Genomic DNA, 25988 nt, shown 5'->3' with positions numbered 1-25988 from the left:
GTCCCCGATCCCAGCCAATCCCCAATCCCGGGCTGACAGAGAACAGCCTCCAAGTCCCTTCTCCTGTACAGAAGATGCCAGTCCCCAGGGAGATGCAGCTCACCTGTCTCTCAGAGGCCTGGGCAGTCAGGAAGAACAGACTCCTGGCTCAGTGTAGACAAGGACCTGGGTTTCTGTCTCGACAACTGAGTAGGTAGAATACGGTCACTGTCAATCCAGAACAGGGTCCAGGGGAAAGGAGGGAAACCTCACTGGAGGGTTTTCCCAGGGAGAAGAGGAGGCATCAGGGCCCTTGTCCTGAAATTTCCATTAGCCGAGGAAACCACGAGAGACTCCAGACCAGGACAGACCTTTACTGGGGACGGGGAAACACGGCCCCCGCGCGCAGCCTTCCGGGGTTGATGATTTCGATGTGGAACTGCAGGTGAGTGGCTGTGACGACGCAGTGGCCCCGGAGGAGAGCACAGGTCTGGCAGTTGTGGCATTGCCAGTGGTACTGGATGACGTAGATGGCTTTGAGCACCTGGCAGTACCGCCAGTGGATGCGCCACATACGGACCAACGACTGGAGCTTGACCACGGCCCTCTCTGTGTCCACGTAGCTAACCAGGGCTAATTTCCGCCTCTTGTCCAGCACCCGCATCAGCATCAGCCTCCACCAGCTCTGAATGACCCAGGCCCTGAGGGCCGCGTGCAGCAGTGCCCGGCGCACCAGGGTGCCCCGCCACCAGGCCTGGATCTCCGTGGCTGCCTTTGTTCTTTTTTTATCCAATTTCTAGGCAGAGAGAAAGAAAAACACTTAGAGAACATCCTGCCTCCTACTTCCAGGATCTTCCTGGAGGGATCCTGGATTCTCTTAGCAGTCAGCCCCTCTTCAGAGACTTCAGAGGAGGGAGCAGGACCCTGGCTAAGAGCCGAGGGCCTGGGTGGTGAGCCCTTCTCTCCACCATGGACACACCCCTTCGTCCCCTAGTCACCGTATTGTCCCCTTGACCACCTCACACAATGGATCACGGGGAAACCACCGCGTTGGGGACGTGAGGGCCTTCGTCAGTCACACGCCACCTCTGCTGTGTTCGTGGGGTCTGGGAAGTTTGGCCTCACGATGCGATCGCCTTGCGGTCTCCGCTCATTCTCGTCCAGGCCCCGCCGGTTGGTCTCTGTCTGCCGTAGCGATGCGTTTAGATGCCGTGACGGGGTTTCAGTGCCCTCACTCGTCACGTCGTCTACTGCCAGCCTCGCCCGACTTCCAACAGCCTGTTCGCTAAGTCAGAGTCCTCACCACCTCGCCTCCCAGCCCCAGGCATTCCTAGATGGCTTTCATGTTCTCTCTCCACTCTTCATGTCACAGTCAGGCCCAGACCCAGAGAGTCCACGCTGAGGGCGGAGTGGAGGGAACGTGAGCCAGCGTTGAGCGGACTCCTGATTGTGTTAGACTCTGGACCCATAAGAGGCGCCGTTCCGCACGCTCGTGACACGGATGTGAGTGCTCTGGATCTCTCTCAGACTTCATGGGGTTCGACTCACCTTGGCCTCCTTCCGCCTCTCCTCCAATTCTCTAATCTTCTTTATGTCCTCATGTTTGCGTTGTCTCTGTCAACAGAATTAAACGGGAAATGAATGGCTGAGTTAAGATTGCTATTTCTTTTAGGGCTCTACACAAGGATACCCCCTGCCTCAGTTTCCCCTCTTTTCCCAAGTCTTATGAAGCTCAGGGTGTCTCCCACCCACCCCCAGCATGCCTACTAGATGTGGCCATGTCTCTTACACAGCATCGAACCCGTGTGGTCATGGCTTGTCTCTAGATGGTTCATTAGCGTTGATCTCTCTACCTCCCAAGATCTGGCATGAGTAATATGAGGGGAAGAGCTATGAGTTCACAATTGCATTATGACACAGGGATTGGAATATCCGCCACACACTTGAATCAGCCTCAGAAACCAGACCCATGGGAGCTGGTGCTACCTGTCTACTTCCCACCTGTCAGACACATACCAGAGCTCAGTGCAAACACAGGGCAATGAGATTCCATCCTAGGGCTCCCCTCCAGTGAGGCCCATTGCCATGCTCCTCATCCCCAGTCACACAGGACAGCAGGAGGGACCCTTAGTGTACCTCCTCACGACAATCGAGTGTCTTCTCAGGCTTGGCACCTCTTGTCTTCCCCTGATTCGGGGTTCAGCAGCTCACCACACCGCAGGCAGCTAGAAAGAGAGAGATCCGATAAATCTAGAAAGCAGTAAAATAAAGATAAAAATCTTCAGTTAATTAAAGAAAAAAAAATGAGAGGTGGAAAATAAAGTTGGAAGGTGATGTTTTGAAAAAACCAAGATTAAAGGTAGAAAGTCCATGAACTTGGGTGGGTTGAGAAGGGCAACGTAATCACAGAGAGATGTAAATACATATAGCAGACTATCATGGTAACAAATGTAACAACTCAGAGGAAATACTTTTCCAACAAAATGGAAATGACCAAAATTAACTGAAGAAAATGTGTAAAAATTGGTAAGTTGAAAAGGCTATTCTACCATAAATAAAGCACCACGAACAGAAAGATTCATATCTAACTGTTTAAAATGGACAAATTTCGATATTCCTAATGTGACGAACTATTCAAAGCTATTATCAAATATACACATTCCCATCAAGCACGTCACGGGGTCGGTGTTGGTTGTGATAGGGCTTTGATCTTGTGGAGGAAGGCGATCGTCATGAGTCCCTTCTAAGGACGAGCCCTCCATTCGCTGAAGAATTCTTTTATGTCTTTCTGTAAGTTTAAACATTTTTACCTGTAAACAGTTTTTTCTTGAGCGACAATTCGCATTCCATGAAACTTACCATCGAAGACTGTGCGACTCAGTAGCCAGTAGAATATTCACAGAGCTGTGCGACCATCACCACTCTCTGATTGCAGAAGAGTTTCATCGCCCCCAAAATACGCCCCATATCCAGGGGCTGCCAATCTCCATTCTCCCCTCCCCCAGCCTCTGGCAACCGCTGATCTACATCTTCATAGATCTGCCTATTATGCGTGGTAACTCTATGTGTAACTATTTGAGGAACAGATGCACTGTTTTCCAAAGTGACTGTACCATTTTACATCTCTACCAGCTGTGCATATAAGTTCCAGTTTCTCCTCATCCTCGCCAAGACTTGTTATTATCTTACTTTTTAAAATTATAGTTACTCTACTGTGTGTGGAGAGGTATGTCACTGTGGTTTTTATTTTTATTTCCCTGATGACTAATGATGTAGAGCATATTTCCATGTGGTTATTGGTCATCTGAATATCTTTGGAGAAAAGTCTATCCAGATCCTTTTTCATTTTAATGGAATCATTTGTTTTATTACTGAGTTGTAAGGGTCCTTGATAGTCCATAATTCTTGTATTCCAGATGCAAGTGCCTTATCAGATATATGACTTGCAAATATTCTTGGGTTGTCTATTCATTTCCTTTACGTGTTCTTTAAATAATAGACGTTTTTAATTTTGATGAAATCTGATTCACTTGTTTCCTCCTCCTGGCTGCTTGTGTTTTAAGTCTCATAGCTAAGAAACTGTTGCCTAAGCCAAGGACATGAAGATTTTCATAGAGAATATGAATCTCATAGAAGAGTTTCATAGTTTTAACTTTTACCTTTAGGTCTTTGATCCATTTAAAATTTTTATCGTGTTGTGAATTGTTGGTTCAAAGGAATTCTTTTCATGTGGATATCCAGTTATTCCAAAATAATTTGTTGAAAAGATTATTTTCCCCCTTGAATAGACTTGGCTCCCTTGCAAAACATCATTTGATCATAGACACATGAGTTTATTTCTGTTGATTGTATTTCATTGATCCGCATGTCTGTCTTTATGCCAGCACTGCATTGTTTTGATTACTGTAGCTTTGTAGTTAAGTTTTGTAATTGGGATGTGTGATTTATTTATTTATATAACATCACATTTTCTTTATACCTCCATCTGTTGATGGCAATTTAGGTTGTTTCCAAATCTTGGCTATTGTGAAGAATGATACAGTGACATGGCAAAGCAGCTGTCTCTTCAAGACAGTGATTTTATTTCCTCTGGATATGTACCCTGAAGTGGAATTGCTAGCTCACATGGTAGTTCTATTGTGAATATGTTGAAGAACCTCCATACTGTACTGTTTTCCATAGTGGCTACACTTATTTAAATTCCCGTCAACAACACACAAGGTTTCTCTTTTCTACACACCCTTGAAAACATTTGTTATCGCTTGTCTTTTTGATGATAAGCAATCTAACAAATGTGAGGTGATAACTTATTGTGGTTTTGATTTGCGTTCCTATTAATTAGTGATGTTGAGTATCTTTTTGATCTACTTGTTGGCCATTTGAATGTTTTGGGAAAATGTCTATTAAGGTCATTGACCATTTCTTATTTGGATTGTGTGTGTGTGTGTGTTTGCTATTGAGTTATATGATTATGTATTTTGAATATTAACTCCTTATCAGATATGCAATTAGCAAATATTTTCTCCAATTTGGCAGGTGGCCTTTGCACTTTGCCGACTGTTTTTTTTTTTTCTGTGCAGAAGCTTTTTAGTTTGATGGAAATCTCCCCTTCCTTCCTTCCTTCCTTCCTTCCTTCCTTCCTTCCTTCCTTCCTCCCTTCCTTTGCTTTCGTTGCCTATGCTTTTGGTGTAATATCCAGAAAATCATTACAAAGACCAATGTCAAGCAGATTCCCTTATGTTTTCTTCTAGGAGTTGGACTGTTTCAGGTCTTACATTTGATTCTTTAATCCTTTTTCAGTTGATTTTTGTATATGGTGTAAGATAAGGGTCCAATTTCATTCTTTTGCATGTGGATACTTAATTTTCCCAATAGCATTTATTGAAGAGCTATTCTTCTCCCTATTGTGTATTCTTGGCTCCCTTGTCATAGATTAGTTGGTGATATATGTAAGGGTTTATTTCTGGGCTTTCTATTCTGTTCCATTGGCCTATGTGTCTGTTTTTATGCCAGTACCATACTGTTTTGATTATTATAGCTTTGTAATGTAATTTGAAATCAGGAAGTTTGATGTCTCCAGCTTTGGTCTACTTGTTCAAGATTGTTTTATCTATCCAGGGAATTTTGTGGTTTGAGATGAATTTTAGGATTTTTTTCCTATTTATGTGAAAAATTCCATTGAAATTACAATAGAGATTCCATAGAATTTGTCAATCATTTTGGCTAGTATAGACATGTTAGGAATATTAACTCTTCTAAACCATAAGCAGGATGTTGTTCCATTTATTTGTGTCTGCTTCAATTTCTTTCATCATGTCTTAAATTTTCATAGATGGTTAAATTTATTCCTAAGTATTTTATTGTTTTTGACGCTATTGTAAATAAAATTGTTTTCTTAATTTGTTTTTCAAATAAGTTATTAATGTACAAAAATGCAACCTATTTTCGTACATTGATTTTATGTCCTGCAACTTTATCAAATTTGTTTATTAGTTCTAAGAGTTTACTGGTGTAGTCTTTAGAGTTTTCTATATATAAGGACATTTCCATATATAAGAGCATACCATTTTCTATATATGAGAGCATTTCATTCTGTTAATATGATGTATTACATTGATTGATTTGAGAATGTTGAACCATCTTTGCAATTCAGGAATGAACCCCATTTGGTCATGTACAATTTTTTTAATGTGCTATAGAATTTGATGTGCTAATATTTGGTAGAGGCTTTTTGCATCAAAGTTCATAAGAGATATTAATCTGCAGGTTTCTTTTCTTGTAATGTCATTATCTGGCTTTGGCATCAGGGTAATGCTGGCCTCAGAATGAGTTAGGAAATGTTTCTTCCTCCTTAATTTTTTAGAGAAGTTTAAAGAGGATTTGTATGAACTTTTCTTGAAATGTTTGATAGAATCCACCTGTGCAGATATGTGGTCTCGGCTTTTCTTTTGAGAGAAATTTGATTACTGATTCAATCTCCTTTCTAGTTATAGTTCTATTCAGATCTTCTATTTCTTCAAAATTCGATCTTGGCAGATTTTGTGTTTCTAGAACTCTATCCGTCTCACCTAAGTCATCCTATCTGTCGATGTTGAATTGTTTATTGTACTTCTCAGCTCACTGAGCTTCCCTAAAACAGTTACTTTGAATTCTCTCAGATCTTCATTTATTTGGAGTTGTTTACTGGAAATTATTGTGTTCATTTGGTAGTATCATATTTCTCTGTTCTTATTATCTTGATACTTTTGAAGTTTATAGGTGAATTATTTTGTATAATGTCTCTGAGTTTGGGTTTGTCTGATGTTTTCTTATGATAAGACCCTGCTTATAAATTCTTGTAGAGAAATAACAGGTGCTGTGTTCTTTTAATTACAACCATTGGATGCACATACTGTCTATTTACCCCATTAGTAACAGTGTTAACTTTAACCAGTTGGCCAATGTGCTGTTTCATATTACTGTAAAACAGGTTTTATTTTTGTAATTAATATTTTTATAGAGAGATGCTCTAGACTATGCAAAATCCCATCCTTCAATCTATTTCATCCACTAGATGAGCATTTCTTGATTGTTCTTGCCTGACTTATTTATTACTATGATGGTTTCCAAGCAGCGACTTTCTCATATCATTTTGCTACACGTATTTATTAGCTTTCTACTGTGATTTCTTTTCTTATTAATTTTTCATTTATTCATTTACATCAGTATGAGCTGATGAGTTCTTCTTTAATTCGATAGGTTATAATTTGCTATTATCAAAACAATTTTGCTGCCCAAAAGGTCCCAAATTTGGCCACTGGGAGCCCTTAATGCTGGCTTCTATGTCCTTTTGACATGTCCCCTTCACATGTGATTATTTTCTTCCTTATTTTTTATGATAAAATATTCCAGATTTGTGTGGTAATAAAAGATATATATTGGCCTCTGCCCCCAATATCTGGCACAAAACTCCTAAAACCCTTGTAATTTCCTCAGTGATAGAAGCTAAATGAACATCATTTGGCTTAATATTTGGTCTTTGACACCCAGATCCTAAAATCCTGAAATCCTGTAATTTCCCGGGTAATAGAAGTGTCTTTTGTTCTAATGAGGTGATTCTGGCTGGGCTCTTGACTGGATCTTAGGTGAGGGCTGGTCACTGGAAAGAACAAACCATATTAAAAATTTGAAATTTCCAGTCCCTCCCTTCATTCTCTTGAGAGTGGAAAGGAGTTGAAAAATGGAGTTCCAGAAATATCAGAAGTGAAGGATTTTGTGTGCACAGTAAAGAGAAAGACTCATAGGAGAATAAAACAGGTTTTTACCTATTTAGAGTGGGGAGAACTATAGGTTTTTCTAACTCCGTGGGGGTTCCCTAAGACAGTAGCCACAGCATCAACTGGACACGTGTTAGAAATACATGTTCTTGGGATTGTGATCTACTGAATCAGAAATACCGGGTGGAGCCCAGCACTCTGGTCTCATGAGGACTCCATGTGATTACGATATGCTTGGAAAGCATTGCTCTCAATTATTCTCTCTTAGGTCCATCACTCACAATAGAATCTCTCTGTGGTTATTCCAATAGTGAGGGCTGCCACACACATGCTTTGCACAGGCGGAGGAGCAGGCAAGCGGAGGACCTGACCAGTCCATCCACTCCTAATGCAGTTTTTTTCATGAATAGCTGCTCATTTCCTATCCTGCTGACTATGGAACTAGGCAAATGATATCACCCCACACTCGGCTCACAGGAGTGGGGCGGTAGGACCAAGCCATGACTACTCCACACTCAGGTCCCTCTGATTCTGGGCGATTGGCTGATTTATTCATTAATCTTTCACCACACTACACAGCATTACCAGAATGTTCTAGACTTCTGGGTGCATTAACTGAGAGATGATTCCACATTTATTGTCAAGAATTCCCTGTGCACACCTGTATGTTTCTAATTCAAAAATAGGTTTTCGAAAACCACTTTCAGAAAAGCAGCTCACGTAAAACTCAATTACGATTCTTATTAATCTGTCGATTGACTTCAATGAAAAAGGGGGTTCATTGGCTCACACGTCTAAAAAAGCTAAGAATTCCTTCAGCGGAGCTAGCGGTAAATTCAGGAGTGGTTGGATCCAGGGGCCCAAAGGAATCCTTAGGACTTGGTTTCTCTCCTCTATTGTTCGGCACTGCTTACCTCTGTGCTGGCTCCACTCTCAACAAGCTGTTTTCACGTGGTGTCCCCAGCAGCCCTGGTTTCATAATCCTTACGGCTGACAAGAGGTGGCCACACACTGGAATATCATGCAGCTCGAAACAGGAGTCAAGTCCTGATGCGTGCTACAGTGTAGGGGGAGCCCTGAAAATGCCAGGGTAAGTAAAGGAAACCACACACAAAAGGTCGTTTGATTCCATTGATATGAAATGTCCACACCGGCTAAATCCATGAAGACAGAATGCAGATTGGAGGTCGCCAGTGGCTGGGAGAGAGACCCCTTGGGGACTGATGCTTACCGGGTAAGGCTGTTTTCTTGTAGCACGACAAAAATATTTGAGAACTTGATACAGACGATAGTGGTTGCTTAACGCTATGACTGTACTAAATACCGCTGAGTTGTTAACCTTATATTAATGGTTAATATTATGAGGTTAATCTAAAAATGGTCATGTGACTTTCACTTAAATTTTGTATATGTCTACATCTCTAAAGAGTTCTTTCATGGGATGGTCAGTCAGGTGCAGCCACAATAGAGTAGATGAGGCACAGGAAAACAAAGTTCTTTATACTCACAGGCTATCAGGTCCTAGAGAGACGTTCACCATAAGTTATACGGGGTCACAGGAGAAGCATCAGGCCTTGGACAGGTGGCAGGAGACGGCAACTAGGAAAGAGCTTCTGCTCTGGCCTTTATGGGGGTGAGGACTACAAGACGGGGAAGGGCAATCGGTTTAGCACTGACTGGTGTGATTACAGCTGTTGGGCCCTCGGCTGTCCCCAGAAGCCTGGTACCTGCATGAAGAAGGCAGGGGAATAGCCCGCCCCTAGGTGTCCAGGCCAGAGAGAGGAGGGGTGGCTCTGGATTGGTCAGTTTGCAAATGAAAGGCATGCTGGGGGCTGAGTCCTTTGTCTTCTCTTAAGAATTGGCTAGTCCTGGGAGCGGCAGTCTCCTCCAAGCCAGCAAGGTTTGTTTTTTTTTTTTTTTTAAGGATGTAAAGTACTATAATATACAGAAAAAAAATATGCATATAATATAATAGATATCTAATATATATACACATATGTGTATATATATATTGCAAGAAAGAGGTCGCAAGCGAGAACCTGCTCCAGGTCTGGGAACACGGCCCGGCACCCAGAGTCCCTGCTCTCCTGGAGCTCACCCTCTAGTTTTGGGAACAGCATCTAGAAAAGGCAAACAACCTCAGGCACTGTGAGGACTTTCCCCCAGGGAGGCAGAGTCAGGAGCTCCACGTACTGGCGTGGGGGTGGCGGCGGGGCTGTTCTAACGGGCGGCCTCCCCTCGAGGAAGCTTGGAGCAGAGACCACCTGATGGTGTGACAAGAGGACAAGCCACGGAGAGGGGCCGGCAAGTACCACGTGCTGTGATGAGAGCGCGCCGGCGACAGTGGAGGACAGCCCGGCGGTCAGGGAGGACAGAGACGGGGAGATGGCCGGGGCTAGACCGTGCGGGCTTCCGCAGGCCACAGGGAGGGCTTCTGGAACTGTCCTAAATTTAACGGGAAGGTATGGAAGGATTAAGAGCATTAAGAGCTTCCATGGATCCCAAATGCAATGGGTGCCATTCGCACAGGCCCCACTGTGAAGGAGGCTCCCTGGAGTGGGCGACCCCAGCTCCCCCAGCCATGGCAGGCATTGCTAACCAATCACAGGCCCTGCTCATCCAGCCCCGGCTCTCAATCCTCTCCCCCACGCGACCGCAGAGCACCTCTGCCACTTCCTCAGAGCTGACCGCGAGATGCCCAGGCTCTGCCATCGTTGCCCCTGAGGCCACGAGCTCCTGGAGCTTGTCTGACAGAGATCTGGTGACGCAGAGTTGAAGCAGACCCGATCAGTTCTTTATTTGGAAGGGGATGCAGTTCGTAATCCGACAAATCTGTGACCCCAGAAAGATTTCAAGTTCCACGCCCAGCTGGTTGGCTGTGAGTTCGTACCTGCCCTGGACAAAGCCACAGGCATGACAGTTATGCCAGCGCCAGTACCCCTGGATGATGCGGACCGCGTGGAGCAAACGGCAGTAACGCTGGCGGATGCGCCACATGCGGACCCAGGACTGGAGCCTGACCGCGGCCCAGTTTGGCCGAGCATAGGACGCCAGCACGGCCCGCCGCCTCTCCTCCAGCCGCCTCTCCAGTCTCTGCCTCCACCAGCGCTGAATGATGCAGGCCCTGAGCGCCGCGTGCAGCAGCGCCCGGCGCACCAGGGTGCCACGCCACCAGGCCTGGATCTCGGTGGCTTTCTGCTCTTCATCAGGGGCTTTCTTTATCTGGGAGGGAAGGGGTGGCAAGGAAAAAGAAGGTTTGCTCAGGAACGTTCTTCACCCAACTTAGCGCCAGGGCGCCGCCAGGAAAGCGTCCTCCCGATCGTTATCGGCAAGGGCTCCTTCTCGGAAGTTGTGGAGCATGGGGCAGGGCACTGGCTGGAGCCAGAAGACCAGATAGGTGTCTTGTCTCTGCCATTCTGGTGAGTGCACACAGATGCATCACGTTGCCCTCCGAATCTGTAACACGGGGCACACCTGCCCTAGCTGTCACCACATCCTCTGGACCTGGCTGGCCAGTCTAGAAAGAGAACACCATGATCTCTGGGTCAAAGGTTAATTATCATGTTCTGTTTGGGCTTGACCACCTACCTGGGGTGCAGATCCCTTCCCTTAGGTGCCCACCCACAGGCTGGAGAGGTGGTGTCCTTTGCTTGCCTGCGGTGCCTGATTCTAGCTCCAATCACAATCCCCTGTCTTCTGTCAAGTCAGAAGTCTCTGGCTCCACGCAGTTTGGAGTCTTTCTCATTTATTTCTCACTTGCATTTTTTTTTTGTCTCTCACCCCTTAGTCTTCAGTCGGCACACATACACGCACACGCGTGTGCACACTCCCGCACGATTCGAGGCTTGGGCTTCCCTTTACTTGGCAGGGCCTTCCCCAAACACAGCCCTCAGCACCCCACTCCCCAACTTTGCATGGCCTGATTCCCACTGGCCAGGGTTTGTCCTCCCTACAACCAGCTTTCCATGTCTCAGTCGGCCGTGTTCCTCAGAAGGAGGGGAGAGTGGGGGCCGGGTCTCTCCTATGCATCCCAGCTCTGGCCAGGACAGCCATCCATCCCAAGTGGCCTGGGACATTCTCGGCTTGTGATTGTTGTTCCTGCGTAGTAATTCATAGCACTATCTTTCACTCACAAATGTATCCTGGTCTGGATGACGAGTTTCATGGTCATCCCATGCTGTGGGCCACAGAGAAGGCCACCCATCACTCCCGGGTGACTTGGATCAGAGAAGGTGCAGATCAGGGCCACCCTCAACTTTGAGGGCCTCCGCAGACTTACCTTCAGAAGCTCTTCTTTCTCCTTTCCTTCATTTTTTGCCAATTTGGTTTTATCAACATCCTTCGCGATTTTATCCAACTGGCCATCCTTCTGTAACCAGAGTTTAGAGATGACAGTTATGGGTATGCTGTTCTCTCTACAACTCTGTGCCGCATCCACCACATCCTCAACCTCCTGCTTCGCCCAGAGCCCCTAGATGTAGGACTCACCTCCCGAGTTATCTGTGGAAATCCGCCTTCCCTCGGCTGCACCGTTGGGTGGCTTTGCTGTCTCTTACACAGAATCGAATGCCCCTGGCTCAGAAATAGATGGTTCAAATCCCCTCAGGCGTGCAATCCCCTAAATTGTCCGTAATTAGGAGCCCGATGGTCCATTGTTCTCAGGATCGGGAGATTCACACAAGTTGTCACATGTATCAGTATTTTGTCCCTTGTAATGCTGAGTAGTAGTCCATGGTGTGGATGTGCCATAATCTATTTAGCCATCCACCCATTTAGATGGTTTCTTTTTTCTTTTCTTCTTCTTCTTCTTCTTCTCCTTCTTCTTCTTCTTCTTCTTCTTCTTCTTCTTCTTCTATTCTTCTTCTTCTTCTTCTTCTTCTTCTTCTTCTTCTTCTTCTTCTTCTTCTTGGCTATTTTTCCTACTATGAAATCTTTCCACAAATTTGAATTTGAAGATATGTCTTAAATTTCTGGGCTTATACCTACAAGTAGAATCGCTGAGTCATATGTAATGCTACACTTAACTTTTTGAGAGACCACCAGACTGCATTCTACAACGGCTGTCTCGTTTGACGTCCCCACCAGCAATGCGAGAGAGATCTAGGTTTTTCGGCCCTCACTCTATGGTATATGGAAGATACTGCTGTACTGTAAAAGCGAAGCCAACAGCATTGGCTATGGACGATGTGGGCAGGACAGGATCTATAGTTGGGATGGTGGGTGAAACGACTAAAACCAACACCGTCTAAAATCACCAACTATCTTGCTTAGTCCAATGGTCAAGTCTCTACCCTTCGCCCCCTCGTTTGTCACCCTCTCGGCATCAGACTGCAGAGCCGACCACTGTCTCCTACTTGAAACGCTCTTTCTTTGGCTGTCGACATACGGGAAAGGGAGGAATCAGAGAGGGATTTGAATCAAACGGATTGGATGAATGGTCGAAGGAGAAGGAGAAGACAGTCTTGGACGGTAGCATGAGGCGTGGGGACTGAGAAGTCCCGTTTCTGCCACACCATGTTTGAAAAACCTATTAGACATCAAAGTAAGATGTCAAGTGGGAAGTCGCACTTTGGGTTATGGAGTTCGGAGTGGGTATCAGGGATGGAGATGGAGATTTGAGTGGCATCAGGATATAGCAGGTATTTAAGAGTCTGTGACTGGATGATATCACCTGGGGGTAAACATAAAGAGGGACTACAAGAAGTTTTAGGATTGAGCTCTTCAAAGGTTAGAAGCTGATCAACAGAGAAGCCGTTGACAATATTAAGAGTGGTCAGTGAAGGAAGAGAAAAACGTATGGTGTCCTCGAAGCCAAAAGGAGAGTGTTTTGAGCTGGAGTGTGTATGACCAACAAGAGGGCAGAGGGCAGGGACTTGCCCATTGGACTAGGCGAGGTAGTTGGTGGTTTTAGGTGGTGAAAGCTTTTGTTGTTTAACCAACCACCCGAAGCATAGAGGTTTAGAACGACCACTTATTGAGCTCACAGTTCCATGGAGGAACAGTTTGGCCTGGACTCATCTGCGTGATACTTCTGTTTCCAGCTAGGCCCACTCAAATAGATGTGGTCGGTTGGCAGGCGAGCTGGGGGCCGGTGGTGTAAGATGCTGTCATCAGAGATGGTTCATCTCTGCTCCATGTGATCGCTCATGCTATAGCGGAAGTCTCCCCATCCACGCGGTGGATGGTGTGCGAGACCTCCCGAAGCCTAGGCTTGCAACGGCCACAGTACCACTCTCGCTGCGTGGAATTGGCCAGAGAAAGTCGCGGGGAAGTCTAGATACAAGAGCTTAAGTAGTTTCCATCTCTTGATTGATGGAGCTACAAAGTCACATGGCAAAAGGGCATGGATTATACGAGGGGGGAAGAGATTTTAGTTGGTTTTGCAAACGATCTCCCTCAATCCATACCATTGACCAGTACAGTTTCTGTGGCGTTGGGTAAGGGGGAGGGAGGCCCGATTGGTGTGAGATTAAGAGAGGATGGGGGAGCGGAAGGGCAAATAGTGACATGTTTTCCTTTGAGGAAATGCAAAGAACTGAAATATCAGGTCATCAAGGGTGGACTTTTAAATGCCGCCTAGAGTGCAGTGAGCATTCGTTACCACTGAGACCAGAACAGAGACTGAGAACAAACATTGAGAAACCGTTCCAGCAGATTGAAATACTTATTTTATGTATCGTGACTGCAAAGAAGCTCTGTATTCTATCTGCCTTTTCCATTTATTTTTCTCATAATTTGTTTTTGTCATTTTATAAAAAATATTGGTCTGTTTTGGATTGGATGTTTTTAAGAAATGGACCTTCCTCATAGCTTGCGAAGTGATGGTCTACCGTGTGGTCATAGGAGCAGGTGACTGAGGTAGGATGGGAGTCCAGATCGCTGGAGATGAGAGGCAGGGGGCTTGGGGGCATCAGGCAGTCACTGCTGAAGTCACTAAAAATGGTGTCACACCTAAGGTGGAGGTCATATCAGTGGAGCCCTCTTTGTGTTCAGCACCGTGGAGAAGCCGAGGACAAAGGACGGAGGCGGAGCTCACATGTCTTAAGAACATGATACCTACTATTTCCCAAACCGCATCCAAGTTAGCAAGTTAGCAAGAAGCTGGCAGAGCCTCGTGCCCAGTCATCGCTAAGACCAGCCTCCTGTGCCTTCTCTGGGCTGCACTCCTCCCAAGAGAGCAGGCCAAGTGCCTGGCTTTCGTCGTTGGGCTCGCCAGACAGAAAGCTAATGAGGGCAAGGCTCAGCTGGCCCGATGGCAGGTTGACAGGGCGTGACCGCAGAGAGCATCTCACAGGAGGAGGCGCCCCGAGTCTTCAGGTATATAAAGCCCAGCCCCTCCCAACCGCGGATTCAGACCAGGACGGTGCCGTATCTGTGGAATGGGACAGTCTCAGGAGGCAGCTTCTGATTTGGATAGTCAGTGGCACGTGGTCACTGTCAGTCCAGAACAGGGACCACAGGCATTGAGGGGTGAGGACAGGGGCGAGGTACCTGAACCGACGTCTCCCCAAGTAGAAGAGGAGGGGCAGGGCCCGAACCCTTGGGGTCCCCGCGGTGTGCGAGTCACTGAGACACACAAAACCTGGTCAGACGTTTATTGCGGCACGGGAGCCGCTTCTGTGCGCGGAAGGCTTTTAGATCGTTAGGATTTCTACGTGGAACTCCAGCTGTTTGACAGCGCATTGGAGCTGCGGCCGCAGAGCGTCCTGGATCTGGAAGGCGAAGCAGCCCCTCGGGGCCTGGGGCACGCAGGCGGCGCTGCACGTTCGGCAGTAGCGGCAGTAACGCTGGTGGCACTGACACATGCGGACCCAGGACTGGAGCTTGACCACCGCCTGCTCCTGGTGCACGTAGATCTTCAGCAGGGCCCGCTGGCGCTGACGCAGCTGTCTCCACCTCAGCGTCCGCCACCAGGCCTGAATCATCCAGGCCCTGAGGGCGGCCGCCAGCAGGGTCCGACGCACCAGGGTGCCCCGCCACCAGGCCTGGATCTTGCCAGCTGCCCTGATTCTTGCTCGCTGGTCTTGTTTTTCAGGGATCCTCTAACCAACAAAGCAGAGGACTCCTAGTGAATTTGTCACCATCGACCACGGCTCCTGTGTCTGCCACTAAGGTGTTCTGATCTTCTCTCGTAACCATCAGCCTTTCCCCTGCTGGTTCTGAGGGCCTAGGAGACCTGGGTGGGGACCTCCCTCTGCTCCTCTCTCGTCTGAGGTCGGGTACACATCTGCTCATCCTCTGAGTCACAGTGTCCTCGTCTTTAAAGTAAGGATACGCTTTGCCCTGTGATCTTCACAGCTTTGTGGAGCCAGTGCAAACTCTTTCTGACTCAGAAGACCCGACCTGGGCGTGAGGCACCAAAGGGCCCTCACCGGAATGAACCTCTGCATGCGTGGCCTGCATCTCAGCCCACACTCGGGACCGGGAGGCTGCCTCCTGATGCCTCACGCTGGGCCACGGCCCCTTCCTTGGGGGGCTTCCCCTCACCTCCACTACTACCTCTCACTCTCCCTGTATCATGCTGCCCCTTCTCCAGCTTTCTAGTTCCCAATGTCCTGCGCCCCACGTTCCACCGGGGCTATTTGCATTCTAATTGTCTATTGTCTCTCCATGCCTAGCAAAGCTCACTCGCATAGGGAGGGAATTCCTGGGGGCAGGAGAGCAACACTGAGCTGACGACTCCTGTGGGACCAGAGATGGGTCCTCCACTTCCAGGGACCCGGGTCCGAGGGGCGATGGTTTGTGGTCCTCGCGTGCTCCTGGGCCCCACTTACCTTCTGAATCTTTGTCTCCTCTTCACCCTTGTCTAGATCGGACTTCTGCAATCAGAATGTAGAGAGAAAGCATGAGTGAGGACCAGCCTCCGTGCAATGTCCCCACTGCCCCAGCTCTCCATTCGTTCCCCGAGTCTTTTGAAGTCATCTGGTCCTTCCCTCTGCCATGGGGATGGGGTATCTGACTAAGTCTTACAAAGCATTGACTGCCCATGGTTTTCGGGCAGTGGTTCAGGTGTTCACACCCCCTTCTGGTTGCTGCTTCATTGCTTCGGTCCTGGCAAAGGCAGGCAGGGCGGTAGAGGAGGGGATGGCAATGATGTCACAAGGGCACCTATGACCCAGGGACCAGGATGCCTTCTCCAGGTTCAAAGTTGTTGGATAAAGAGGAAACACCTGCCCATTTCCCTCCTGCCAGGGATGGACCAGAATCTTGAGTGGAACCACAGCCTCTCTGAGTCTGACCTTCCCCAAGGATGATCTCTGGTCTGGCCCACCCACAGGACCATCCTGTCATCAGCCACCGAGGAGAGCAGCTCACACGGTGCAGAGGAAGGAGCGTAGGCTTGGCTGCTCCCCCTGCCTTCCCGCATGGTGTCTGTCCTCAGTGGGTGGGAAGGTCCTTCTCTGAGTGGGGATCAGTGTGAGTATGGAGGGTGAGCAGGAGCTGGGGAAGGATTAGAATGGAGGTACCTCAGCCAATTTCTACTCCCTCCCACCAGCTGCTATACCCCTCGTCCTTCTGTAGCTGTTTGGTGGCACTTAACAAGCCAATATATGTTCCTCAAAACAAAACAAGCCCTTCCATGCCGTGTCTGAAACTTAGTGAGTGGGAGGAATTTTGCAACCATGAGTCATTCCGTAGGAGATAATGTCGCCCCCACTGTAGACTCCTCTGGTGGTGGCATTGGGCATATTTTAAAGATTCGATTTAGGGATTCGGGCTTGCTTCCCAAGCCAGCCATCTTCCGGCTGTCCCCACCCCCATTTTCCAGGCGTGTTGAGCTCTTCACCGACCCTGCGGATAGCTCCCTCCAGATCACAGCGACAGTGGATGTGGTCTCTTCCTTTCAAGGCATCGTCCATCGACTTCCCACCAAGCAGACAAGGACTGCGCTTTCTGCCACACCACAAGCGACCCCGCTGCTTCTCCCTCGTCTTCCCGATGAGGTCCCTGCAGTTGAGGTCCCGTCACTAGTTAGCGTTTGCGTGATCGTGACTATGCGAGAGCTGGTGACAGCTGCGCCACGGAGCACACTCTGATTCCCTTTCCTTGCCCACATAACTTCCTAACAGCTCTTCGCGTTAAAAAAAATGTTGCAATATGTACAAATTTGACGACACACAACGAGCCCATATGTACTCACCACACAGCATAACCTGTTTTTCTTTTCTCTACCGATGAATGAATTTCTAAGTCACCACCAATGATTGTCTACAGCAGATAACGCTGTGAGGAGCACCTGCCCGCATGTCTCTGTGCAGCCGTGGGACGTGTTCTCTGGAGGATGCACACTGGGGCAGCTTGCTGAGCCGTAAGACAGGTGGCTCCTCCATGCCACCAAATCCTGACAGATTGCACTCCACAGTGGCAGCACCAGGCTGACTAACCTCTGTCGTTCACTTCCAAATGTTTGCTGGACTGAGAGATGCAAAGTGGTGTCTCCTGGCTGTGTTAATTTGCATCTCTCTGATGAGGGACTTGAGCAGAGTGCGATGTTTCAGGGCGAGTACCTGGGCACTCATTTTGACACTGATCCTTTCTGTGATAAGTCTTCCCACCCCTTTGTGTCTTGTTCCTCCTGGGTGAAGTGAAGGTAGCAGCATCACTCCACCTGCACGGAGCTGTCGTAGGGGTTTACGCAGGGGACATCCATGGGACAGCGCCTGGTCCTAGCCCTGCTCCCTGTCCGTCACTCTTATAATTGCTGCATCTTGGCCGTCTGGTAATCGCTGGATCTTGTCCTCTGCCTGTTTTTCTATTGGATTCTGATTATTCTCTTGTGTGACTTCTCAGATAACCCTTTGCTAGATAGAAATGTTACAGATATTCTTTTCCAGACTATCATTGGCCTGTTAACGTGTGTGTGTGTGTGTGTGTGTGGTGTCTCATGACACAGATATCTTTCCATCCATTTTCCCCTTTATAATTGGGTTTCAATTTTTTTTGGACTAGTAAGCACTTTCCCATCTAGGGGTCTGTATTTTTCTGTTTGGTTCTGGTTTCCGTTGTCCATTGAGCTCTTCACCAAGTGACAGGGACATGATCCTGCACACAGTGTCTCTCTCTTTGTTGGATTTAGCCCCTCATTTTGATAGATTACATTCTATGATAGTTTCCGAAAGAGAGAAAATGGGCGTGGGTAGACATTTGTAAAAAGTTGCATGTCTTAAAAATGACTTTGTTTTACTCTCAAATCTGATTGATAGTTTTGCTTGGTATAGAATTCTAGATTGAAAAAACTTTTTTCCCTCAGATTTTTGAGGACTTTGTTCCACTTTCTTCCAGAAGTCTAAGGCTACTCTGATTCTTTAGTCCATAGATGTGACCCTACTTTTTTCCTCTCTGGAAGTTTTTAGGATCTTCTCTTCATCCCTGATGTTCTGAAGTTAGCGTTGTCTCAATAAACATTTATGTAGTAAACGAATACATGTTTCTATCCAGGTCTTAGATTGGTGGCATCATTGCGTTTCAAACGCTGCTCTCTAGAAGCACTGTCCCCCCGTTCCCGAATGCTTCCGGCACCAGCCATCCCCGATCCCTCGCCACGACAGACACATTGCTCTCAGTGTCTCTTGAAAAGGTTGTGTGTTTTCCCCTCATTCATTGTGCTGGGCGTTGGCTTAGTCTTTCAGTTTAGAAATTCACATCATACAACTCTGGGAAACTTTATTGTCTTAGCTTTAAAAAAAAAGTAATTTCTACGCTTCGATTTTCTCATTTTCATACTTACAGAAATCCTATTAAATCATAGATGGATCCTCTAATTTTCCAACATTTTCTACACTATTTTCCAACTGTTTTTTTTTTTGTTGTTCTACTTTTTGGAAGATTTTTTCCTTTCTTGAAAGCGTGTTAACTTTCAAGAGCTCTTTCCTGTCCTCTGAATATTCTTTTCCTTTAGAGCCTACGATTCTTGCTGCACTTATTCGCGATGGTCTCTTACAGTCTAAGAATACTAGTTACGCTTGTTTGATTGGTTTTTTTTTTACATCTTTTCTTCTGTCCTCAGTATTATCTCTATTTTTCGAAACCCTTTTTATTCTGTTTTATTTTTTGTCTGTCTTTCATATTGGAAGCTTTATGCAAGTGTTAATGATCCTTAGCTGTCTATTTATGTGTAAGAAAGGGCATTAAAAAGGTGAAAGGGAAGCTCGATGTCCATGGGTGGGGCTTGCTGACCGGTGCCATTCAGTATAGGTTAAGAAGGTAGAGTTGGGCTTTGCTTCAGTGGGGGATCCCGAATATAAGTACTTGTTTGTACTATTCTTTGGAGCTCATGGTAGACTGCATTTGTAACCTGATATTCACATCTTCTGCTATGGGACTTTGCAGTTTCTTCCCGTAATGGGGTAGAACCTATCTCCCTGTGCCTTGGGTTTGGCTATATGACTCGCCGTGACCAGTATAATCAGTTGGAATGATGACATGAAAATTTGGCCTTGGCTTGGAAAGGCTTTGTCCATTTATATTTGCCTTCTTGTGCTTCTACCATGGCCAAGACATGAAAATGTCCAACGAGCCTGCTGTCTGAAAAGGAGGGGAAGAAACACGTGGAGCAGAGTGTCCCCAGCCACGTCACCCCAGCTGAATACGGCCCAGATCAACATGCTCATGTCACATGTCTCTGAGGCTTGTTCTGCAGCATGTGCAGCAATACTGGATTGGTTTCCCCAGAGAGAAATTTCAAAACCTTGAGTCAGAGAGTAGGGGAATGAAAAGTGACTGCAAGCTTTCAGGGGGCTGCGTTGGCACACACAGGGCTGGAGACCTCTCTGTTCAGCCTACACACTTTCAATTAATCTCTTTATTTTAGCATAGTGTTTCACCTCTGCCTCCAGCCATACCTGAAATTCCTGAGTCCAGATGCTCTGTGGTTTAACTTATCCAGAAAATAAACCTTTCTTCTGCCAGGTGGAGGAGGGGCTATTGCCTGGATGTACATGTGAAGGAGGGACATGGAGTGAAGGGGTAAACCTCCCAAAATCCTTAAGTAAATGTCAGTCCCTCACCTGAGGTTCTTAGTAACTGGTGCCTTAATCGACACTATGTTATTATTGTAGATTTGTAATGTACTTTAATGTGACTGATCACGTTACTGTATCCTAGTCTCTTTTTTTCAAAATTGTCTTAACTAATTGTGGACTTCGATTCTTCAATATGATTTTTTTTCCTCATCCGTTTGTCCAGTTCTCAAAACTTCTGATGAGGTTTTTGTTGGAATTGAGTATAATCTATAGTTTAAATTGGAAAAAATGAGAAATCTTACAATGTGAAGTAATTCTATCAATGACTATACAGAATATTTCTCCATTTATTCAGATCTTCCTTTATGTCCTTTGAAGCGGTAGACAAAAGTTCCACCTGTAACTTCAAGGTCATGCCCTTAGAGAAAGAGCATGCCTTTCTCCATCTCTTCTTACTCACTAGATTATGGATGTATTTTTGAATTTGAAGCAGCCATTTAGGATCATGAAGGGACCTTGGGAATAGAGGCCATTATAGCGGACTGCCAGGATTCCTCAACGTGTAAAGTGACATGCTAGTCTCAGATCACCGATTTCCGAAAGTCTATGGGGAAGAGAAATAAACCTCCAATTTGTTAAAAGCCCTGTTAATTTGTTTGTACTATCTTTCGTTGCCACCACAGAGTTAAGCTCTACCTCAGTAATTTTCAAAGTGGGGTTCCCTAAAACAGTAGCCATAGCAACACCTGGACACTTGTTAGAAATAGACTTTCTCGGGACCCTCATCTATTGACTCAGAAAAGCTGGGTGGGGCCCAGCAATCTGCTCTCACGAGCCCTCCATGTGATCGCGATGAGCACTAAGCTTGAAAAGCGTTGCTCTCAATTACTCCCTCTTAGGTCCATCTCTCACAATAGGGTCTCTCTGAGGTTAACCCGGAAGTGAAGGCTGCCACACACATGTTTTGCATAAGTAGGAAGAGCAGGCAAGCGAAGGACCAGTCCATCCACTCCTAACGCAGTTTTTAATGAACAGCTGCTGATTTCCCATCCTGCTGGCTGTGGAACTAGGCAAATGATATCACCCCACACTTGACTCATAGGAGTGGGGCGGAAGGACCGAGCCATGACGATATCCACACTCAGGCCCTGAGTCCAGATTATCCTCCGCCACTGGGCGGAAGGCCAGCAGGTACTAGGCCTATAGGAGCTGAGGTGCAGGAGAATCCCCTCTCTTCCCTCATCTAGTTTGGGGCAGGTGAGGGGGTCGGCCTCCCCAAGCGCTGCTGTTGCTGCTGTGGGCAGATCAGACCTGCTTCTGCCAACAGGTGAGGAATTAGGCAGGTTGACCCGCCTGGGTTCTGTTGTTACTGTGCTGAGGACAGATTGGGGCACTGCTGTCAGCAGACGTAGGGTGTGAGGTGGGTGGATGAGCCTGCGCTCCCCTGCTGCTGCTGCTGTGGGCAGATCACACTCATGGCTACCAGTGCGTGTGGGACGTGAGATGCGTGGGCTCATCTGGGGGCCAGTGTCACAGCTGCAGGCAGTCCACTCCGCCATTGCCACGGCTATGGGTCTCCCCGCTCAGTCTCTGCTAGGCATCCCCTTCCTTTGGCGAGAGAGAGCAGGCTTGTATTGTTTTATTTACCCCTATGCCTGTTGGTGGTTCTGGGCTGGAGCATCTTTGGTATCAAGTCTGTGATACATGATAAAGAGAAAAATCCAGGGAATTCATGAGGTACCTTTGAAAGTCTTGAAGTTCCTAGCTATCCACCTTTTATCTGCATCTCAGATTCCTTTAATGATTGTCTGTGGAATTATTTTCAGAGTATTTAGTTTGTGTTTGGAGGAAAGGAGAAGGGAGAAATGAGTCAACACAATTTGTGCCAGAACTGGAGCTCCCACTCCTGGTTTTTTAACCAAAAAAACTGCAAAACTTAAGTCCACACAACAAACTGTATGCAAATATACATAGCAGATTCATTTGTAATCACCAAAAACTGGAAACAACTCCAAGATCCTACAACTGGTGAAAACCTCTGGTAAGAATCACACAATGGAATACTACTCAGCAATAAAAAACAAATGAATACCCACAACACCCTAGAGAAATCTCATATTTATTACGCTAAATGAAAGAAGCCAAACTCAAAATGGCTACAGACTATAATTCCTTTTATATGATTTTGGAAAAGGCAAAACAATAGGCCCAGAGTACAGATCCGTGGTTGCTAGGGTCTGGTGGTGGGGCAGTAGCTGGCTGCAAAGGGGCACAGGAAGCTTCTGCTTTGTGTGTTTTGAAGCTCAGTTATTAGGCGCATACACACACTTTGTAATGGTGAGGAATTATTGTGACTGTTGAAAGATATAGAGGTTCTATTTTACAAAGCTCTCATCTATTAAAGACATATGAAAGTATTTATGGATGACATGCTGTGCTCTTTGTTGTTCGCCTTTTTAAAAACTTAGGGATTTCAGTGAGGAGTAGTTAGGTCTATAGCCGGACGTAGAGAAGATGCATGAGGTGAGAACAGAGAAATAAACACCGGATTTGGCCAGGACGGATATTGGGAGCTGATCGGTGCAGTGTCCGTGGAGTGAGAGGGATAAAAGCCTGACTGGAGCGGGTTGCAAAGAAAATGGTAAGCGCGGAACTGGACCCAGCGACAGCACGTTTTGCTATGAGAAGAAGCAAAGAACTGGAACAGAAATTGATCGAGGACGAATTTTTTGAAGATGTAAGAGGTAGATTAATCTTTTGGACATTAACTACCTGGAGGTGGCAGTGGGGTAGTGGAGGAGTTGGCCTTTGACGGATCTGAAGACTCTTCCTTTATTTCAACCGGAGGGAAGGCAGTAAGTGTGGTCCAGATGGAGCTGGGATGGACAATGCGGTGGTAGGAAGATGGGGGTCCAGTCTGCTCCCGTTTCTCCAGTTAAGTGCGTGGTGACGTCATTATCATCGAGTTTAAGGGGAGAAGTGGAATGGGACATGGGGAGAGGAGGTGGCATGAGTTCTTCAATGTGGAAAACAGAAATGCACGCAGACCAGAGGAAGTTCCTGGGAACTCTGTCCAGGGGAGATCTGCGGTCATGAATGTAACGGGGACCAGGCTTCGCGGCCGTCGGCTTTGCTGGAGCCACGCTCGCTCTCCTGCAGGCGCAGAGCAGGCAGATGGCTGAGTGCATCCCACACGCGTTTGCAGAGGAGAGGTGACAATAGTTAACCATAGAATCTGACCGGGGTAAAGAGAGATGCAAGGGCATGTCGGGAGCGAAGGCTGTAAAAATATCGGCGGGGTCAATGGGAAAAAGGGAACTGGAGGGAGAGAATGAAACAGAGAAAGGAACACGAGAAAAAGAGATTTGGGCAAGAGCACAATCGCCGGCAATGCTGGGGTCTAGAGCCACGCCGTCCAATGCGACGGCCACTAGACGCGTGTGGCTATTTGAATGTAAACTAATTTAAATTGTAATAAAGTTAAAAATTCAATCCTTTAGCTGCACTAGGCACATTTCGAGTGTTTCCATAACCATATGTGGCTAGCTGCTACTTCATTAGACATACAGACACAGAACGTCAAAGAAAGTTCTATTGAACAGCGCGGCTTTGCTGTGACCGCGAGAGCGAGTGGCAGAGGAGAGGAGCCCCAAGGCTCGTTAGAGGGGATGGGAGGTCAACGGGAAGGCGGGGTCATCCTGGCCAACGATGAAATCACCAAGAATGGAGACAAGAGTGGGGTGGGGGAACGTCGGGGGGCTCCCCGTTTGCTGCTCAGCCCTCGAGGAGAGGAGCTCAGCTGAGGGAATTGTGGCGTCAGAGACACAGTGCCGTGAAGCCCGTTTTCTGCTCGCCCCCAGGGTTATCGCCAGCTCAGCGGCATGCCCAGACCCCCCTCCACTTCCGCTGCTCCGCTCCCAGAGGAGTCAGCCAGTGCTGGCATTTTCTCCGGCTGTCTGTCAAAGATCCCTTGTCTGAGGTGTCCCCGATCCCAGCCAATCCCCAATCCCGGGCTGACAGAGAAGAGCCTCCAAATCCCTTCTCCTGTACAGAAGATGCCAGTCCCCAGGGAGATGCAGCTCACCTGTCTCTCAGAGGCCTGGGCAGTCAGGAAGAACCGACTCCTGGCTCAGTGTAGACAAGGACCTGGGTTTCTGTCTTGACAACTGAGTAGGTAGAATACGGTCACTGTCAATCCAGAACAGCGTCCAGGGGAAAGGAGGGAAACCTCACTGGAGGGTTTTCCCAGGGAGAAGAGGAGGCATCAGGGCCCTTGTCCTGAAATTTCCATTAGCCGAGGAAACCACGAGAGACTCCAGACCAGGACAGACCTTTACTGGGGATGGGGAAACACGGCCCCTGCGCGCAGCCCTCAGGGGTTGATGATTTCGATGTGGAACTGCAGGTGAGTGGCTGTGACGACGCAGTGGCCCTGGAGGAGAGCACAGGTCTGGCAGTTCTGCTGCTGCCAGTGGCACCGGATGTTGTAGATGGCTTTGAGCACCTGGCAGTACCGCCAGTGGATGCGCCACATACGGACCAACGACTGGAGCTTGACCACGGCCCTCTCTCTGTTAACGTAGCTAACCAGGGCTTCCCTCCGCTTCCTGTCCAGCGCCCGCATCAGCATCAGCCTCCACCAGCTCTGAATGACCCAGGCCCTGAGGGCCGCGTGCAGCAGTGCCCGGCGCACCAGGGTGCCCCGCCACCAGGCCTGGATCTCCGTGGCTGCCTTCGTTACATCCACTTCTATTTTCTAGGCAGAGAAAAAAAAACCACTTAGGGAACATCCTGCCACCTACTTCCAGGATCTTCCTGGAGGGATCCTGGATTCTCTTAGCAGTCAGCCCCTCTTCAGAGACTTCAGAGGAGTGAGCAGGACCCTGGCTAAGAGCCGAGGACCTGGGCGGTGAGCCCTCCTCTCCACCATGGACACACCCCTTTGTCCCCTGGTCACCGTATTGTCCCCTTGACCACCTCACACAATGGATCACACAACGGGGAAACCACCGCGTTGGGGACGTGAGGGCCTTCGTCAGTCACACGCCACCTCTGCTGTGTTCGTGGGGTCTGGGAAGTTTGGCCTCACGATGCGATCGCCTTGCGGTCTCTGCTCATTCTCGTCCAGGCCCCGCTGGTTGGTTTGTCTGCCGTAGCGATGCGTTTAGATGCCGTGACGGGGTTTCAGTGCCCTCACTCGTCACGTCATCTACTGCCAGCCTCGCCCGACTTCCAACAGCCTGTTCTCTAAGTCAGAGTCCTCACCACCTCGCCTCCCAGCCCCAGGCATTCCTAGATGGCTTTCAAGTTCTCTCTCCACTCTTCATGTCACAGTCAGGCCCAGACCCAGAGAGTCCACGCTGAGGGCGGAGTGGAGGGAACGTGAGCCAGCGTTGAGCGGACTCCTGATTGTGTTAGACTCTGGACCCATAAGAGGCGCCGTTCCGCATGCTCGTGACACGGATGTGAGCGCTCTGGATCTCTCTCAGACTTCATGGGGTTCGACTCACCTTACTTTTCTTTTTCTTCACACGATATACAGTGGTCTGATCGACATCCTCTAATTCAAATACAACTAAATTGCCACCTTTCTGTCATCAGAATTAAACAGGAAATGAATGGCTGAGTTAAGATTGCTGTTTCTCTTAGGGCTCTACACGAAGTTACCCCCCTGCCTCAGCTTCCCCTCTTTTCCCAAGTCTTATGAAGCCCAGGGTGTCTCCCACCCACCCCCAGCATGCCTACTAGATGTGGCCATGTCTCTTACACAGAATCGAACCCGTGTGCTCAT

General features: G+C 47.6%; 4 protein-coding genes across 4 annotated transcripts; all 4 read right to left on the bottom strand.

The window, feature by feature from the left end:
* Positions 1-352: 352 nt before the first annotated feature.
* LOC120581939 (IQ domain-containing protein F2-like) lies at positions 353-9947 on the bottom strand. The gene is made up of 4 exons (XM_039836820.1): positions 9835-9947; positions 9548-9680; positions 1528-1593; positions 353-775 (listed from the first exon to the last, which is right to left on the bottom strand). Exons 1-4 carry the CDS (start codon positions 9945-9947, stop codon positions 353-355), a joined length of 735 nt encoding a protein of 244 aa, XP_039692754.1.
* Positions 9948-10022: 75 nt separating this feature from the next.
* On the bottom strand, positions 10023-14146 carry LOC120581938 (IQ domain-containing protein F5-like). Its single transcript, XM_039836819.1, has 3 exons — positions 14066-14146; positions 11515-11604; positions 10023-10457 (listed from the first exon to the last, which is right to left on the bottom strand). The coding sequence occupies exons 1-3, from the start codon at positions 14144-14146 to the stop codon at positions 10023-10025; spliced, it is 606 nt and encodes a 201-aa protein (XP_039692753.1).
* Positions 14147-14869: 723 nt separating this feature from the next.
* Positions 14870-16602, bottom strand: LOC120581937 (IQ domain-containing protein F3-like). The gene is made up of 3 exons (XM_039836817.1): positions 16507-16602; positions 16010-16054; positions 14870-15277 (listed from the first exon to the last, which is right to left on the bottom strand). Exons 1-3 carry the CDS (start codon positions 16600-16602, stop codon positions 14870-14872), a joined length of 549 nt encoding a protein of 182 aa, XP_039692751.1.
* A 7967-nt stretch (positions 16603-24569) lies between these two features.
* Positions 24570-25988, bottom strand: LOC120581936 (IQ domain-containing protein F2-like). Its single transcript, XM_039836816.1, has 3 exons — positions 25965-25988; positions 25708-25788; positions 24570-24953 (listed from the first exon to the last, which is right to left on the bottom strand). The coding sequence occupies exons 1-3, from the start codon at positions 25986-25988 to the stop codon at positions 24570-24572; spliced, it is 489 nt and encodes a 162-aa protein (XP_039692750.1).

The sequence above is a fragment of the Pteropus medius genome, unplaced genomic scaffold, assembly GCF_902729225.1.
Source record: "Pteropus medius unplaced genomic scaffold, Ma_sr-lr_union100, whole genome shotgun sequence".
Taxonomy (NCBI): domain Eukaryota; kingdom Metazoa; phylum Chordata; class Mammalia; order Chiroptera; family Pteropodidae; genus Pteropus; species Pteropus medius.
Note: the sequence above shows the minus strand (reverse complement) of the source record. Positions and strands in the feature narration are given on the sequence as shown.